Raw genomic sequence first — 19,817 nt, forward strand, 5'->3', positions numbered from 1 at the left:
AGGGGAAGTAGGTGGGAGCAGGTGGGTAGTCAGATGTTATGTATTTGGATGTCAGCAGGGAGAGACTGAGACATGAGTCTAGTGTATGTGAAGATTCTACACCTAAACAACCCTCACAAAACTGTACGTGGTTTTACAAAGAGAACCCATAAAATGTATGTTTAAAAAAAAAATCACACACACAATTAAGATGCAGAGATAGAGATCCTCTGCTAATAGCGTAGGAAAGGAGCTAGGATAATACCACTGGAGCCAGGAAGATCCTAAAACCTTAGTAACAGGCTAGCTCAGCATCTTGAGTAAAGACTGATGGGGGGGGGGGGTACTGATGATAACTCTAACACTGAGTGGCTGTGACGGATCTTGATGAAGCTGCTGCAGCTGTGCAATGAGAACAGACAAGGGAAAGGAGAAGGAGAAAAATAAAGCAGTCGCTATTTTCCTTCCTCTCCACCATCCCTCGTTCTACTCCACCGTCACTCTTGATTACCCTCTCCCACACCTCTTTCATTATTCTTTCTCTGTCTCTCTGCCCCTGATCTCCCCTCCTCTGGTATCCCCTGCCTTCTTTCACCAGGTCCAGCTTCTCTGAGCTTTTACCACCAGTCTTTTCATCTACGCCTCATCCCCTCCACATTCATAACACAGAGAGAGAGAGAGAGAGAGAGGAGTGACAAGCAGTAAAGAGCAGGGACAGCGCACACAGTCTGCCTGCTGAGAGGGAAAGAGACAGAGAGGGGGAGATAGGATAGAAACAGGGTTTTCCTTCTCTGTTTGGCTTGGCGCTCACACAAGATGAGGGATTGAGGTGGAGGGATTGAGAAGATTCCTCTCTGTATCCATACTATCCGGGTACCAGCTTTGTGACTGTTTATTTCCTACTCATGTCGAACATGATTTGTCTGTATAGCAGAGAGATTCAGAGCCAGAGACGTTCAGTGTTCAGCACGGAGGCTTAGCTCAGCCTCCCAGGCTCGTGGTACTACTGACATGCCCAGTGCCTGACACACTTGAAAGACACAGGGACTGAGGGTGAGAGGCGTGATGGTGGCCGGGCGCTGTGACTCGGTCATGCATCTTCAGATCTCTGCCTCCGATTGGATCCTATTGTCTTTTTCTTCCTGGTTGACATCACGTCGGATCACTGTCCTGTCTGTCTCTCTCGCTTTGACCACAACCCTTCTCTGATTGAATAGAGGCTCCTGTCAGAACACATGGCTGAAGAGGATAAACCATGGTCTGTACGGCTGTGAGGATCATTTTCTTCTCTTTTTTTCAACATGGGAATATTCAAACACTTCAAATTTTCTTGACACTTGATCGACAGTTGCAGTGAGATAGACTATATTGTGACTTGGAGCGGATTTTGTTTTTTCTGATTTGCGTTTTACATCAAATATGGGACATGGAGTTGAACACCATTCGAGATGGGGGAGCGGCAACACAACGCAAATAAGGTCAAGTGAATAATTGAATCCACCTATATTTATACTGCTGCTGTTTTTACCATAGCATGTTTTTGGTTAACACAACTGCACGAATTTCAGATATTTGTGGGCAAAAAATGTTGTATTTTTCTACATTCCATGACAATGGATGGAAGATTAAGTGAAACACTGACATTGGATGACTGGAATCCTAAATCTAAAAGCAGAGAAGAGGGAAAGTGAATAAATACATCTGAAAGTGGGTAGCAGTTCTGTTCTAATCCCCCTGAGGAGATACTTCTCTCTCTTTCTCTCTCTCTCTCTCTCTCTCTCTCTCTCTCTCTCTCTCTCTGAGTTTGCTCCCAGCTGCTGTCATTTTCCTTTGAGGATCAGAATTTCAAAGCTTGTCAGTCATCGACCCATGTCAGTGTCAGCTCTTTCTGAATTTCTCTGTCTATGGTGTGTCTACCAAAGCCTGATCACATGAGCCGAGCCGACACGCTGCACCAGCGCACCACCTACCTCATCTCCCTCACCCTGGTCAAGGTAGAGGCTGTGGAAGAACATGGAGGGGAGCAGGCCAGGTCAATCACCCAGGGGAGGGAGGCTGGGGATGGGGCTGGGGTGGAGACGGGACAGCCCTTCTCCCCAGAGGACAACCAGGCAGATGTTGCTGCCCTGGAGGGTGGAAAAGTTAGTGAACTCAAGGAGGAGGAGAGAAAATCACCCAGTATCCCCTCGAGAGACGAGGAACCTTTTGTGGGCGATGTTCCTCCTAAAAACAGTGACGAGTTACCAGACGGAGACAATGGTGTTATCTCCTCCGTGGTTGACAATGTCAAGACTGAAACATTAACGAGTGGAGAGGATGCAGCAGGGGAGAAAGAGGACAACCGGACGACAACAGTCACCTCAAAAGTGATAACGTGCAGCACAGCTCCACCGCAGACCTCAACATCTGTGGCGGTAGCAGTCGACCCCAACCGCACCCCGACCGGGAGCAGTATCCCTGTACGCACGGGAGGTCAGCATCCAGGGTCCGTGCTCAAAGCCCACAGCCCATTGGCCAGCCCTGTGACCAGCCGCCGGGAGGCCAAGCGAAGCCCCTCGGCGTCCCAGAGCCTGGGTAGCAGAGACGGCAGAATCCCAACCCGGTCCCCTGGTCTCTGTCGGGCCTCCTGGGCTGAGAGTGGTGAGGGTCGGGCCAGATTTCAGGGTCAGGGATGTAGGGTTGAACCTGGAGATGGAGCGGGGAATCAAGAACAAGTGACTGATGAAGCTGGGGACAAAGCTGGCACACAGGAGGGAAGAGGAGGAGCGGTTACAAAACGAGACAATCCCAGGATGGAGAGGCTGAAGAACAGTTCCGCTTCTCTACCTGCTCCGGTCACCCTAGTCCCCAAGCCCCCACGCAGGGGCTACAGCTGTACCTTGGATGACACTGACCCTAACAGCCAGGCAGAGGACTTCTGTGTGGGCAGAGAGAACAGCCAGATACAGCCTGGTCCCCACAACCAGCAGGGACAAAAGGGCTCTGCTCGAGATCGTAAGATGCTCAAGTTCATCAGTGGGATCTTCACCAAAAGCAGCAGCCCTGTTTCTGTCTCAGCCACCACTTCCTCTAACACAGCAACGCTTCCCCCTGTCTGCAATATACAGAGAGAGTCCAGTGAGGAGGACGGTAGGACATCGCAAGCACACACGCAGGCACACACACACACACAAACAATGCACTCTTATGTTGGAATGATCAAACAATAAGGGTCACACGATGACACCACCCCCGTGTCTCAGACCAATAGCCTCTCCTCACCTCGTCCCACACTCACAGCATTCACGAAAATGAAGCAGAGTCCCTTCCGACTCTCTCACACGCACACACAAACACTGCTCTAAGGGTTGAAATACTTTATATACAGATCAAGAGCAAATGTCTGTCTGCTGCTATTCGACCATCATAGTAACTATACAGTCAAGGAGGAATAAATTGAGTATCCATTTTATTCTAGTCCCGTATTTGATCCGTATGCCGAGGAATCCATTTGTAATGGAGGGAAGGGAATGAGCTATTCTGAGAGCCTCGCATACATTTGATATTGAGCTCATAATAAAAGGGATGGCACGTGTCTGCGATGTTTAACTTAGAGCCACGTGTGACTGTAAAAGCATGATAGAAAGTCTTTTGATCTCTGAGCTGACAATAGTGGACAGTTTTAATCTAATTCCCTTCTGAATGGAACGGGGGATGATTTCACGCAGCCTGAAGGGGTAATCTCTCCACGGCGTAGCTACACTGTGTGTTCGTCCCAAAATGGGACCCTATTCCATATTTAGTGCATTACTTTTGACCGGGGCCCATTGGGCTCTGGTTAAAAGTAGTGCACTAAATAGGAAATCGGGTGCCATTTGGGTCAGCGCCGCTGTTTAACTCTCATAATGATCCTAATGATTAAAGCCAGAACTACAGTATATATTATGGATATACAGCTCTGGTTAAAGCCCAGGCTGTGGCAGCAGGCTGACAGCATTGCACCATGACTATCTGTTATTTTGATGTATTGCTTTGGCTCCTGTTTTTTTTTTTCTGTCTCCAAAACTGGAGCGGTTCAAGGGAAATTCGACAATATGAATACCCTCTGGGAAAGTGCAATTACAGCCAATATCCTTAATCCATATCTTTGACGATCCGCCCACTCAATGCCTGACTATTCCTCCACAAATATCTCTCTCTCTCTCTCTCTCTTCCCTGTACTTCATGTTTTCAACCATCTGACATTCTAAGGTCTATGAATAATAAATGTGCCCTATTTGTGTGACAAGTTGATAGAACATCCGAACGCCTTGTCGTTTCATCTGCCTCTGGCCAACAACAACAAAAACATGTCACTTAATTCATTACCCATTTATATGGTCAAGGTCAATAACATGCCAGCATTATTATGGTCTGTGGACTGTATTGACAAGCGGTTTTACTGATATGTGCCTGCAGCCTGTGTTAAATATGAGTTTGAACTGGTTTTACGTATGCTTGCTCAATATAAGTATGTGCCTAAAGTGTCTGTATATTATTCATGCTGTTACACATGCATGTGTTCTGTGTCTGGTCACGTATGTGTTCTCTGGGCAAACGCAGAATCAGGCTAGTGGGGTCTGGAGGAAAGGTTACCATAGCAACATGGGTAGGGAAATGTATGTTATGGGTGTGTTGCACAACGGAGAGAGAGAGAGAGAGACATGAAACGGAGGCAAAGAGTGAGACTTTTGATGTCCCTAAAAAAGAATGGAAGGGTCCTTTGAATCTAAGTGACACGTGACAGTTGTTTTCATACAGTTCTAAGAGGGAGTCTCGATATTCAGCTTTATACGGAGTGTGTTGCAGGCAGCTGTATAAGGATCATGCTGTCTAATTGCTTTGGCAACATCTCTCATGTGGCCTGGCACATAAAGAGCCCTTTGACTGGGGATGAATTCAGATGGAGTCTCTTATCCGAGTGTTCATTTGAGAGACTAGAGAGCTGCCCGCAGTGGTAGCTTGTGTAAAAGCCCTTTTTCTCCTCCCTATCTTTTACTTGCCCTATCTTCTCTGCACTCATTGTGCATCTGTATGGGGATGCATCTGCGAGGGGCTCGTCTGATGGTCTGTAGCCATGATTCAGATCAGAACCAGGTGGCCGTGAGGTAGAACGGTCTGTCCCTCGAACCCACAACAGCAACACAGAGGCACTCAGCACCCTGCTCTCTCCCTCTCTCTCATCACAGAGCCACAGCTGTGGACAGTGGGCAGAGACAACTGGGGGTCTGGGGGTGTGTGCGTCACATCGCATTGGGGGCCTGTCACCTCTCAGGCCCAGCAGGGACAGTGGCAGCGTGGCACAGCTCTTTGTCAGCTGACCGTGACTGTGTGTGTGGTGTTACCTCCCTGACCGTGACAAGAGTGCGTGTGGGTGTCGTGTTCCACTGGGAGAGGACGAAGAGCGCAGCAGTGTCACCGAATCTTCTCTCTGTCTTTGCAAAGGGAGTTCCCTGCTTCAGACACCTTTAGACACTTTGATCCTTTGCGAAACCAGATGCTGTGACGGGCAGCTTCAGCATATAAAGGGCATTCTAGGAGAACAACACATGCTACTGCAACCCTCTGAGGGACAGAGGGGATAAACGTTGAATTGAGAAACTAGTTAAATCCAGTAGTTGATATTATAGTTAAAGGTTTTGCTTTCATCAGAAACAGAATAAGAATAACCTTAATTCACCAACTACACTGAACAAAAATATAAATGCAACATGCAACAATTGAAAATATTACAACTCATATAGTTGTAACTCATATAGTTATGAGTTACAACTCACATAATGAAATCAGTCAATTTAAATAAATAAATGAGCGGAAAAAAATATCTATGGATTTCACATGACTGGAAATACAGATATCAAATCAAATCAAAGTTTATTTGTCACGTGAGTCGAATACAACAGGTTGCTGGACCTTACAAAGTTGCTGGACCTGACAGTGAAATGCTTACTGACAGGCTCTAACCAATAGTGCAAAAAAGGTATTAGGTGAACAATAGTTAAGTAAAGAAATAAAAACAACAGTAAAAAGACAGGCTATATATAGTAGCGAGGCTATAAAAGTAGCGAGGCTACATACAGTAGCGAGGCTATAAAAGTAGCGAGGCTACATACAGACACCGGTTAGTCAGGCTGATTTGAGATAGTATGTACATGTAGACATAGTTTAAGTGACTATGCATATATGATGAACATAGAGTAGCAGTAGCGTAAAGAGGGGTTGGCGGGTGGTGGGTGGCGGGACACAATGCAGATAGCCCGGTTAGCCAACGTGTGGGAGCACTGGTTGGTCGGGCCAATTGAGGTAGTATGTACATATGTACATGAATGTATAGTTAAAGTGACTGTGCATATATGATAAACAGAGAGCAGCAGCAACGTAAGAGAGGGGTTTGGGGGGGGGGACAATACAGATAGTCCGGGTAGCCATTTGATTACCTGATATGCATTCCCAGTCAGATATGCATCTGTTGATCAGATAAACCTTAAAAAAAGATCAAGGCATGGATCAGAAAACCAGTCAGTATCTGGTGTGACCTCACGCAGCACGACACATCTCCTGCGCATAGAGTTGATCAGGCTGTTGATTGTGGTGTCCCACTAATTTCTTCAACGGCTGTGCGAAGTTGCTGTATATTGACATGAACTGGAACAAGCGGTTGTACACATCGATCCAGAGCATCGCCAACATGCTCAATGGGTCAGTGGGTGAGTCTGGTGAGTATGCCGGCTATGGAAGAAGTGGGACATTTTCAGCATCCAGGAATTGTGTACAGATCCTTGGGACATGAGGCCGTACATAATCATGTGGAAAACATGAGGGGATGGCGGTGAATGAATGGCGCAAAATGGGCCTTAGGATCTCGCCACGGTATCAATGCGCATTTAAATTGCCATCGATAAAATGTAATTGTGTTTGTTGTCTGTATCTTATGCCAGCCCATACCATAATCCCACCATGGGGCATTCTGTTCACGAGGTTGACAGCAGCAAACCGCTCACCCACACGACGCCATACACGCTGTCTGCCATCTGCCCGGTACAGTTGAAACCAGGATTAATCCATGAACAGCACACTTCTCCAGCGTGCCAGTGGCCATTGGAGGTGAGCATTTGGAGTCAGGTCAAGACCCTGGTGAGGCGTATTTTGACCATTTTTCTTCGGTTGTGCAAACCCACAGTTTCATCAGCTGTCATGGTGGCTGGTCTCAGATTCACTTGGTCTCAGGTGAAGAAGCCGGATGTGGAGGTTCTGGGTTGGCGTAGTTACACCTGGTTTGCTGTTGTGAGGCCGGTTGGATGTACTGCCAAAATCTCTAAAATGACTTTGGAGGCGGCTTATGGTAGAGAAATTAACATTAAATTCTTTGGCAACAACTCTAGTGGACATCCCTGCAGTCAGCATGCCAATTGCACACTACATCAAAGTTTGAGACATCTGTGGCATTGTGTTGTGTTACAAAACTGCACATTTTAGAGTGGCCTGTTATGGTTCCCAGCACAAGGTGCACCTGTGTAATGATCATGCTGTTTCATCAGCTTCTTGATATGCCACATCTGTCAGGTGGATGGATTATATTGGTAAAGGAGAAATGCTCACTAACAGAAATGTAGACAAATTAGTGCACAACATTTGAGAGACATAAGCTTCTTTTTTTGTGCGTATGGAACATTTTCTAGGATATTTTATTTCAGCTCATTAACCATGGGACCAACTCTTTACATGTTGTGTTTATATTTTTGTTCATTATACATTTGCATGTGCAGGAATTTGACTTGGTGAAATGGGGCTGCCACAACAAACAGAATATACAGACAGGCGATAAACAGGATGTGCAGACAACATACATTATGCAGAAGCAGAGCTTATACAAATCCACATGCAGTATGTGGATTCATGAAGGGTGTCTGGCTACCACACAGTTATAATTCACAGAGCAGTAATTTATCGCTGTTCCTATCTAAGGCCGTTATGATTTGTGATTTTTCAAATTAGAATTCCCATTAGCTAACGCCGTAACATTAGTTAATCTTCCTGGGGTCCAACACCAATTAATAAGACATTACAAACCATTGCAAATTAAGACTTTACAAACATTTAACAAGTAGACAATACAGACAACTAAAATACTTGACAGGAAACACAATTAGTTGATTCTTTATATTTCCTGTCCAGTCATATGGTCTAACGCATTACTGTTATTTAATTTGCTTTCTTGAAGGTGGATTAACTTTTTGCCTGAGAAATATGAATTGGTAATGAGTTCCATTCAGCTATGGCTCTATATAAAACTGTAGATTTAAGGCGATTTGTTCTTTGCTTGGGTTGTCTTCGATGCCCTGAATTTACCTGTCTAGTTTGGTGGTTATGCATGTTGCTAGTATGTACTAACTGGCCTGAAAGGTACTGTGGTTAGTGTGAAAAATACAACATTCTTAACGAAAATCAGAAGCCTGGATAGTAATTTGTTTTCAACGTGAAGCCATGAGAGATTCTGAGGCATTTGGATAGTATTCAAACGGATAGAGCAATGGGATAACCTGGCAGCCCTGTTTTGAGCCATTTGGAGCTTTTTTTAATCTTTCTTTGCTGCAGACTACCATATAACTGGACAGTACTCTAAGTGCGATAGGACCAGTGATTGAATCACCTGATTCAGAGTGCTAGATATTACATACTCTGAACATTTTCTTGTAACCGCAATTCCCTTACCTACCTTAATAACAATACTATCTATGTGTTCTGACCATGATAAAGCTGTGTCCAACCGAGTAGTTAGTATTTTTTATTTGCTCTACATGCGTTCTATCCATCGAGAAATTCAATTGGGTATCATCAGCAAGCATGTATCTTGAACCAAATACAATACATTTAGTTTTCAAAGTGTTCAACACAAATTTGTTCATATCAACCCACTCATACACCACTCTTAGTTCCCTGCTGAGTACATCTGTTAGCTCATTACATTCTGATGCTTGCGCTATACATTTGTAGGGTCATCGGCAAACATTACCACTCTTGCTTTGTTCATTACAGAGAGAAGATTAGTAAAGATAGAGTAGAGAGGTGGGCCTAGGCAGCTTCTTTGAGGAACACCACAATGTATATTTTTTTTGCCTTCTCCTGGATAGATAGCTTTATATCCAGGATAGAGCTGCTGACTTGAAACCATAACATTTGAGTTTACCTAGGAACAGTTCATGATCAATTACATCAAAATCAGCACTGAAATGTAGCAACACTGCACCAACTAACTTCCTGTCATCCATCCTCTTTAACCAATCACCTGGCATTTGTGCTAAGGCCGTACTCGTAAAATGCCCTTCTTTGTTTGCATGCTGGAAACCCGTTATCAGACCATTACATGAGAAATAATCCTTGATTTGTACAGATACAATTTTTTCCAATAATTAGGACTATTAGGACCAGTGAATGCAGATTTTTGTATCCTTAGGTAGTGGAATAGTGGCTCCTGAGTGGCGCTGCAGTCTAAGGCACTGCATCTCAGTGCTAGAGGCATCACTACCGACCCTGGTTCGATTCCAGGCTGTATCACAACCGGCCGTGATTGGGAGTCCCATAGGGCGGCGCACAATTGGCCAAGGGCCGTCCTGGTTAGGGTATGGCCGGCGTAGGCCGTCATTGTAAATAATAATTTGTTCTTAACCTCTCTAGGGTATGTGGGATGCTAGTGTCCCATCTGGCCAACATCCAGTGAGATTGCAGTTCGCCAAATTCAAATACAGAAATAGTCATTATAAAAATGCAGAAAACAAAACATATTTTACATAGGTTTAAAGATTGACTTCTTGTGAATCCAACAACGGTGTCAGATTTTTAAAATGCTTTACGGTGAAAGCATACCTTACGATTATTTGAGAACATAGCCCAGTTGACAAATTATTACAAACAGTAACCAGCCAAGCAGAAGCATTACAAAACTCAGAAATAGAGATAAAATTAATCCCTTACCTTTGATGATCTTCATATGGATTTTCTCAGGATTTCGCCTGCCAAATCAGTTCTGTTATACTCACAGACACAATTTTAACAGTTTTGAGTGTTTGAGTGTTTTCTATCCAAATCTACCAGTTAAATCCATATCATATCTCCTGGGCCTTAGTAGCAGGCCGTTTAATTTGGGCATGCCTTTCATCCCAAATTCCGAATGCTACCCCCTACCCTAGAGAAGTTAACTGACTTGCTTAGTTAAAGAAAGATTCAATTTAAAAAATAACCACTACTTGGTGAAATTCGAACATGCATTGCCTCTCCTTCATGATACAATCTTTTATAAGGGTATATGACATGGAGCCATCAGTTGGAATCATAGCATTCCTCAGCCTGTCCACTTTGCCTGTAAAATATTCATTAAAGTAGATTGTGATATCGTGTGGTTTTGTAATAAATATACCCTCTGATTCAACAAAAGAGGCAGACATGTTTGAATTCCTACCCATAATAGCTTTCAACATTCCCCACAGTTTTTCCCCATCACCCTTTACTTCATCAATGTTGTGCTGATAGAAACCCTTCTTTCATTTGTTTAGCTTGGTCACAAGATTTCTTAATTTACAATAACTTTGCTTATCAAACGGAGTGCCAGATTTATCTGATGCTTTTTTTGGCATCATAACGTTGAATTACTACATTTCTCAGCTCATCATCAATCCATGGGGCACCGTTTGACCTCACAGAGCATTTTCTTAAAGGGGCGTGCTTAACAGCTATATTCATAAATCATTTCATAAGCAAACTTAGTGACATTTCAGGATCATCCTTACTATGATATTCCCCGAGCATTATATACATTATTATCTCTCTCTCTATCTCTCCCTTTGTCCCCAAGCAGCTAGTTGTGCAAATAGTCAAGAGTGGACCCTGAGTCGATCCATCCCAGAGCTCCGTGTGGTAAGACAAATCCATCCTCATGAAAGGTCATTTGAAAGGGAAGTTAGATAGAGCTTCAGGGAAACTACCACATCAGTGAAGACAGGTTGTGTGTGTTTCCTAACATTTTTTTTATCTGTGCAGGGGCTGCTGGGAAGTCTTCAGAGTGGCAGGTCAGCATTGGTAAATAGATACATAACAGGGAGCTATCTTCCTCTAGAGAAGATTGATGGTAAGCGTGAAAAACTCCTCTATCTTGTCCTCTTCGTCCTATATACCGAACAACTCTGCAGTCCTACCATTTTATCTTTCATGAATCTCTTGACACACAGTAACTAACCTCTGCTCTACTGTTCCATTGTCAGGGGGGAGGTATAAGAAGGAGGTGTTGGTAGATGGACAGAACCATCTACTACTAATCAGGGAGGAGGCTGCGCTTCCTGATGCACAGGTGTGTTTTTGTGTGTGTCTGTACCCTCTGAACCATACAGTCTTGTTGTTATCATTGTGCAAGAATGTGTCGCTATAGCACCAGAGACACAGAAAGATTGATTGATTGGTCAAAATCCATTCTATTTTTTTTGTGGGATATTTAACCAATACTTAACCAACACTGCTACCGCTGACTCGTTCTGCATTCTTCTCCCTCTCTCTCTCCCTATCCTATCAAATCTCTGTCTCCAGTTCAGCAGCTGGGTGGATGCAGTGGTCCTTGTATTCAGTCTGGAGAATGAGGCCAGCTTCCAGGAGGTGTACAAACTTTACAGCCAGCTCAACACACTCCGCAGCACTGCCGAAATCCCACTGGTTGTGGTTGGGACACAAGGTAAGGGACAGGAGGCAGGAATGGATGGGGTGGATTAAGGCCATTCATTATAATGGGCATGTAACAGACAGAGGTCCATTATAGATGTGCTGCAGATCACACCGGAAACAGTGAGTGCTTGTTTGTTTATTTGGATTCCAATGATCTGTTGCTCTAGCAGCGTAAAGTGTTCATGACCTCATCTGTCTCTGTTTGTTGTTCTCTACCCTGTAGACAAAATCAGCAGTACCAACCCCCGCGTGATTGAGGACATACGTGCCCGGCAGCTATGTGTTGATGTGAGGCACTGTGTGTTCTATGAGACTTGTGCCACCTATGGGCTCAACGTGGACCGGGTTTTTCAGGAGGGTAAGTCAACTGACATTGAGTACATTGGTGTCAGCAGTGGGATCCAAAATTAATGTGCCAACACAATACAGAATTTCAGTCCTACTTTAAACACAAACATTCAGTCTTCATAAATCGATGCTTCACAAATCATTCCACTTAACAATGCAGTTCACATGCCGGTCAAAAGAACATCATTGGCAATTCGTGCCTTCTTACTGATCTTGCTCTTTCCTCTCAGCTGCCCAGAAGATAGTCACACAGAAAAAGCAGTCTGCCCTACTGGCCTCCTGTAAGTCTCTTCCCAACTCCCCCAGTCACTCTGGGGGCTCCACACCTGGGTCAACATCCTTCCCTGGACAGGTAACATGCTTCAAACTGTTAACATCTGTATTTTCCCCCAGGCTTATCTCATCTGTGTTGTTGACAGAAAATCAATACTGTAGTGCAGTGGGACCCACAGGTGGATAACAGCCATGGTGTTGTAGCTTCTCCTATATGAGCTTTGACTTAACCTTGAGCTGCGGCTAAATACTGTACACGTGGTTTTTAGTTCATTTGGGGGATAAAATGAGGCCATTCATGGATTCAAAGAATGGTTCAAAACGTTTGAGAACCACTGTTGTGGGATTTATCCTAGTAGATTGCAAGTGTACTCCAGAAGGAAGAACGCTGTGTCAATTGTCTGTTTGCCTCGTTTACTGTTTCATCTCATTTGTCCACTTCACCCCATCCCCCTGTCCCCCTATCTGTCCTCCCCTCTCCCTCTCAGGCTAGTAATGGAGGACTGAGTAGTAACTACCCCTCCTCCCTACCCTCTACCCCTGTGATCAGCCATAGAGAGCTGCGGGGTGGGGCGGGGACGGGGTTGGGGCGGGAGGAGAGGGGGGTGGCAGTGTCACCTCCTCGGGGTCCCTGAGAAACGTCCCTCAACGACGGACCTCCCTGTTCAAGGTCAGTTACTGTTCTCCGAATCTCTGCTGGTCAAAACTAGAAGACGCTTTCATCAGTGGAACAATGTCCCAAAGATCCATACAATTCAAGCCAATACATTTCAAACGAGAGCTGAAAAATACATTTTACAATTGTAGATATAGTAGTCGTTACACGGTTTGTTTTCTGTTCTTCATCCATCATGTAGTCCCTCATCTCACTACATGGGTCTGTCCTGTAAACTTGTGTCAGTCCGTCTTTATACCTGTCACACTCTCATCTCAAACTCTATTTACTTGGTACAACTTCTCTCAGAACCGTCGAGGCAGTGGCAGTGAAAAGAATGTTGACTCTAAAGGTGACTTGGGCAGTGGCCGGGCTATCACCATCAAACAGGTCAGTGTGACACACACACTGGATACCGTGTATAATGAATAAGCTAGTTCTATTGTATCTTCGGTAATAGAAGGGAACATTAATCCCATTGTTTGTAACAGAGTATCCTATGGAAGCGGAGTGGGAGCTCGCTGAACAAAGAGTGGAAGAAGAAATATGTCACTCTGTCCAGCAACGGCACACTGGGCTATCACTCGAGCGTCAATGTAAGTCGCAACATAATCAAACCAGATCAACATCAGTAATATCTCATTTGAGTTATAACACTTTGTCTTAAGATCGACTTTTGATAAAAGAATCCACTGTGTTGTGAACTTAAATACACAGTAACATTGCAATATTAGTCCAGTGATATTCAGCACATCAACCTAGTCATGGGAATGATTTTGGCGGTGTTTGCAGTTGATGTTGCTCTTCAATAACACAGGCCCCAAAGCAAATCAGGGGGAGAGAAATAGGTTTATTCAAAGAGAACAAATCATAAATGTTATGCTGAGAAGCAGATGTTAATTCTTCCCTGTCCTCAATGATTCTCCACAGAACAAAGGGGCGGGATGTCATTTATAAATCCCAACCCTAGCCTGTGTTTGACCAATTAGAATTCCTTGCAGTAAAATTATAGTATCTTGTTTCAGGCTCAATGTATAAACGATTTGGATCAAGGAAAACTTGACACCTGTAGCTATGAGTCCAGGACTGAAATTCCTACACTGATTCTAAACAGATGTTGAACTGAAAAACAACTATTTCCATTGATTGTTAATTCCCTATTGACCTTTAGTCCTCTGCGTTGTGTATTATCTTAAAATATTCTTACAGCGGTTTCAGGACTACATGCAGAATGCTCACGCTAAAGAGATCGACCTATTGCGTGTCACAGTGAAGGTTCCAGGGAAACGCCCACCCAGGGCTGTCCCCCCTTGTGGCCCCTCCCCCTCATCTGGCCTCAACGACGTAGTCAAAGACACTGGGGCCACGGAGAGCACAGGCCTTGTGCCCGTAGAGGAACAGGCTGGGGCATTGCCTCCTCCAGCAGACAGTGGGGTAAAATGCTGTCCATCGTCACTGTCCAGCAAGTCACACAGTGCTGGTATGTCAGAAAGCCCTTTTTGTGTTCCATTTTTATTCATAATAATGGGTTTCTATTATACAGTATGACAATGTGGACTTTGGAGCATGTTAGAACCAGAGCTGCAAGCACATAACAAACAGTGTTTTATTTGTCCTTGTACCCCAATGTCAGAAGCTATTGAAGGAGTGACCAGTCTCCCTTTTGGAAAAGACGGTCAATCCTCTCCAATGATTGACAGAAAGAAGAAAACAAGGAAGAAGAGTATGAACCAGAAAGGAGACACAGCCATTGGACAGGCTGAAGGTGAGCTCTGGGCCTCCTGCTGTACATCTCTGCCAGATTATTCTGCACTATTTATATCTATCTCTTATTGCTCTTATTTTCCTTCTCCTCCTCTCCTGCTTGTCTGGGCTAACCTGTCGCCCTGCAGCCAAGCGCAAAATGTGGAAATTAAAAAGCTTTGGTAGCTTGAGAAATATTAACAAGACAGGTAACGAGGAACATGAGCAGCTGGATCACTGAATCGTCCTGTGTCTTGGTTGTCTGTTTGTCAAGTCACTGTTTACCTGCATTGCACATTCGGATCGAAACTGTGATTGGTAAAGCTCATTATTTGTTTGCCTTATGACTACCATGCTGTTCGCCCTTTTGTCACCCCATTGCATGCCTGTTGCCTGCTCTGCGAACATATCATGGTGGCACAGTGAGTCTGTTTGTATGTTGTAATTGTCATATATGTCAAATAAGTGTTTAACAGGGTTCAAACTTATTAAAATATATGTTGCACCCCCCCCCTGCATTTTTACCAACCTATCTTTGTAGATGAGGAGAATGTTGACTTCATCATCGTGTCCAGCACGGGGCAGACATGGCACTTTGAGGCCCAGACTCTAGAGGAAAGAGATGCCTGGGTGGCGGCCATAGAGAGCCAGATCCTCGCCAGCCTGCAGTCCTGTGAGAGCCTTAGGAACAAGGCAAGGACCACAATGCACTGGCCTGGGCAGCACCTTAACATTACAATGCCCTTCTTTACATGTATTTGTCATTATTTGTGTGTGTAGGCCTACAGCGTAATAATGTCTGATAGTATATAAATGTTCCTTCTGAATTTCTGTTCTGTAATTGGGGAGGGGAGATTCCACCGTTTGTCTCTGTAGTGACAGGAATCACTGCCCAAGGTGCTGATCTCTGTCTAGTGACGTAGGCAGCCACATGCACTTCATTCCCAGGAAATGGGTGTGTGTTCTTTTATAGGCACGGAGGAGCAGCCAGAGTGAGGCAGTAGCAATACAGGCCATCCGCAATGCCAAGGGCAACAGCCTCTGTGTGGACTGCGAAGCACCAAGTGGGTTTCTAGGCTCTCTCTGTCTTTATCTCCATTGTTATGGGTCATGGCTAGAAGGGATCCAGCTTTTGTAAAATTCACATCAGATTTGACTTTTTTGTAGCGGGCTAGGAGAATTAACATAGCAGGTTAGGATAGTTAAGTTAAGCTTAGGAAAAGGGTTAAGGTTAGCAAAATGCAAAAAAACAACTTTTTGACGTGACTTTGACAAAAGCTGGATCCCTTCTAGCAATGACCCTTGTTATGGACATCAATTAGATTACGTTAGATGCAGACTGCGCTCGTTTTACCTCACTTCCTGTGCTCTGGTTTGTCTGTCCTTCATCCAGACCCCACATGGGCCAGTCTCAACCTGGGTGCGTTGATCTGCATTGAGTGTTCAGGGATCCACCGTAACCTGGGGACACACCTATCGAGGGTCCGCTCTCTGGATTTGGATGACTGGCCTCGGGAGCTCACCCAGGTCCTGACCGCCATCGGCAACCACCTGGCCAATAGCATCTGGGAGAGCCACACCCAGGGCAGACACAAACCCACCCCGAACGCCACACGGTGAGGGCTCTGTTTGAATGTAATAGACAGGGAACATCTGTAAACCTTACTAGATTTTTAGGTTTCGTGAGAGCTCAAAAGAAAAGCCCTTCTTTTTGTCCAATAAATAACATTCTTCGACTAAAATCAGATGGAAATGATTGCTTCCAATAATGTGTTGCAGTAAATCAAATGGAAGGTACAGTATATTGTCACAGAGAGCTCTCTCCTGATCCATGAAGAGTTGCCATGGTAACCCATGGTCACTCATCTGTATGTTCGGGTCTCTCTCACAGGGAGGAGAGAGAATCATGGATCCGTGCCAAATACGAGCAACGGGTGTTTGTGGCACCCCTGCCTGCTCCAAGCTCCACAGGCCCAGGGGACACTGCTATGTCTGTGTGTCTGCTGTCAGCGGTGACAGAAAGGGACTTGCCCAGGTTCCTACTACTCCTGGCCCACAGCAACAAGGACCAGATCAACACTGCCCTGTCCACCGGAGGAGCACCCTCCCATACACAGCCTCACACTGCCCTGCACGCTGCCTGTCAGCTCGGGGATGTGGTCATGACACAGCTGCTGGTCTGGGTAAGCCCCTGGTCTGGACAAATTATTTCCTATCATTCCCAAGCACTGGAAGCACTTTGTTAGCCTTTTGCCCAAGTCAAGTGACTTCAAATGAGCATAATGTATTAATTAACTCACCACATTCTCAATGATTATACTTTTTGGTAATTTTATACAGAATGTAAATGGTGAATTGTTCAATCTCTCTCTCCTTGCAGTATGGAAGTGATGTGAAGGCCAGGGATCCCCAGGGCCAGACAGCCCTGACCATGGCCAGAAAGACTGGGAGCAAAGAGTGCGCTGACATCCTGCTGCAACATGGCTGTCCTAACGAGGTCTCCCCCGTCTCCCCCACTGGACCCACGCTTGGTCTCTCCCGTAGATCTAGCACTGCCAGCCTCAGCAGCCTGGGTCGTACCAATTCCAGGAGAAGGGTTTCGTAGCTTTAAGAGGCCATGGTAGCAAACATACAAGGGCTGGTGGAAAAAAAGCAAATAACTATGGACGTAGTGTTTAGTGATGAGCGATTAGTGCTTTTTGAGGTCGTTTCGGTTTAATTATTTAAACACGGTTTGCGATTTCGATTATTTAATTGCTTTACATTAAATGCACTATGCATTATGTGGGTCGAAAACTGTAACACAGAATAAAACAATTAATAAAAGTCCCATGATGGTAGTGACTTCCCATTACTGCTTACCACTTATTAACCATCATTTATTCACATTACTTTACTTCAATAAAATAACATTGGTTTTATTTGATTAATATTTTTTCATTCCAAGTCATCATTTCATCTCTATAGAGCTGCTGCCAATGCTGTCTGACAAATTTACTATTTTTTAGTTCTTTAAAGTAAATAAGGCATACTTTTATGACTGCTGAATACCAACAATCCATCTTAGATCATGTAATTTCAGGTAGATACCTCATGAAGCAATAGCTGTTCTCACCTCACGATTGAGCATTCTGCTCTCTTCCCTAGCAGGAGTAAAAGAAACAGTCCAGACAAGTAGATGCGCAATGGATTGTGGTTATTGTAGTTAATTATCATGTTTTATGGCTAAACTATGTAGAATATTGGCCTGTTGGAAACTACAACTCCCTACAACATAGCACAGTTCAGGCGGGATCTGATTTAGCTCCAGAGAAATTGTACAATGTGTGCAGTGGGGTCACAAAAAAATAAAAACAAAATTAAATTCAAACAATTTAACCAATGTCGGTAAATTAGTTGTTTAAAAAACTAAAAATAACCGACATTTCGGTTAATCGGTCAGCACTAGTAGTGTTGAAAGTGAGGAAGGCAACAATAATATAAATAAAGTACTCCTCATACAAAAGTAAAGCACAGAAAGACAACATATCAAACATCTAAGGAGCAATATTCATTCCATTTATTGAAGGCAAACGTATTGCTGAAATTGTGAATGTTGTCTGTTTACAATTATTGAAACAAATTAGAAAATAGGTGGGTTAACTGTGATAAACTATTTATATCTAATTAGATTATACATTTTGCCTTTGTTTTAAAATATTGAGAAATAATGCTGATGTATAATCCATACAATGTTTTTGTAATATATATTGTACGTATGTAAACCTGTAGGAACACATAGGAATTGTTTGTAAGCATGCAGGGTAAAAGTTACAATTCAAAAAATGGACCATTTGTTTCTATATGATCTTCAGAGTACTTTAATCTGACTTTTATTTTCTATTTGTTACAATGTATCTATTTGTCATCCCTGTTTGTCTGTTTTCATGAGCTGTGTAAGTAAACTGAATTAAATGACTTTGGTTCCTGTGGTTTGGTTCCCTCTGGTTCCTGTGTACCACTGTCATCTGAACGCTGGGGCGAGTTACTGCCAAATCGTTTGCAAATATTGCCAAATATTCAAGCAGCCTCTGAGGCAGCAAAGATGGTCTATTATATTGAAAACATTGTCAAGGGACCGCTCTAACAATGGACATACATGTCCTCAAAGATGGAAGGCAGGTGCAATGAGGTGAGATCAGGTGGGACCATTTTAGCCAACGAGAGGGCAGATACATGTGTGAACAACAGGCCATAGACATAGATAGAGGACTTTGTATGTGTGTGATTATAGCATCTGTGACAGCATGGGCAGCGCCATTGAGGCCATCTCCATTTTAAAGTAGTCAACTGGATGGAGATTCCTATTAGTTGGATGAAGAAGAAGAAAATTAACTACTTTAAAATAGAGTCACAGACGCTATAAGGGCTTGATTCTGACTTAGGAAATGACGCAGTGTTGTTTACGAGCGTCTTTCCTATGCACTTGTCAGTAGTTGATATTCAGGCTTACCTTGTGCAGGTGCATAACAGGCTTTGCAGGCGTGATTCCCTTGCTAGCTGAATACATGTAATTCAACAGCTGAACACATGTAATTCAACAGCTGAACAGTAACAGTTTAACCTGTTATCTCATATGCCTTACCACCATGATATATAGGCCTAAGGCCGAGACATTGAGAAGGCACTGTGGCAGAATAAATTCAACCTCACCTTTGTTTCATCACAAAACCGGAGAGCAACCTCTGTCCAGTGAAGTCCACGAAGCATATTGCATGTAACAAACAGTTACATGACCTACAGCATGGTCAATCAAGTTAATGTTTCTGACATTTTTGGACTACTAAACATCTGTTCATTTAGAACACCGGAGAGTTACCACAAGTCACAAAGATAACAGGAGCTGCCTCCACTATTCCAGCACCTTCAACTTACATTTACATTTACATTTAAGTCATTTGGCAGACGCTCTAAATTACCCATGCTTAGTCTAATATAATGACAACTAAAAGATTCCAAATACAATTTAGTCCAATCAACGTCAGCTAAATATCATGTGGTACTGATTCCTCTCTGTGTGTGTGTGTGTGTGTGTGTGTGTGTGTGTGTGTGTGTG

The 19,817-nt window shown here is 44.0% G+C and overlaps 1 protein-coding gene across 1 annotated transcript; it reads left to right on the forward strand.

Moving 5' to 3' along the window:
* Nucleotides 1-728: 728 nt before the first annotated feature.
* Nucleotides 729-18,693, forward strand: LOC135528434 (arf-GAP with GTPase, ANK repeat and PH domain-containing protein 1-like). The gene is given in 19 exon segments (XM_064957512.1): nucleotides 729-3,108; nucleotides 10,850-10,908; nucleotides 11,032-11,119; nucleotides 11,253-11,338; nucleotides 11,572-11,713; nucleotides 11,927-12,061; nucleotides 12,282-12,403; nucleotides 12,813-12,893; nucleotides 12,896-12,994; nucleotides 13,289-13,369; nucleotides 13,471-13,575; nucleotides 14,189-14,459; nucleotides 14,613-14,744; nucleotides 14,872-14,931; nucleotides 15,264-15,415; nucleotides 15,696-15,786; nucleotides 16,116-16,338; nucleotides 16,614-16,905; nucleotides 17,103-18,693. Coding segments are annotated over 19 exon segments (3,669 nt in total). The 5' UTR covers nucleotides 729-1,883; the 3' UTR covers nucleotides 17,328-18,693.
* The last annotated feature ends 1,124 nt before the right edge of the window (nucleotides 18,694-19,817 follow it).

This window comes from Oncorhynchus masou, chromosome 33, assembly GCF_036934945.1.
Source record: "Oncorhynchus masou masou isolate Uvic2021 chromosome 33, UVic_Omas_1.1, whole genome shotgun sequence".
Taxonomy (NCBI): domain Eukaryota; kingdom Metazoa; phylum Chordata; class Actinopteri; order Salmoniformes; family Salmonidae; genus Oncorhynchus; species Oncorhynchus masou.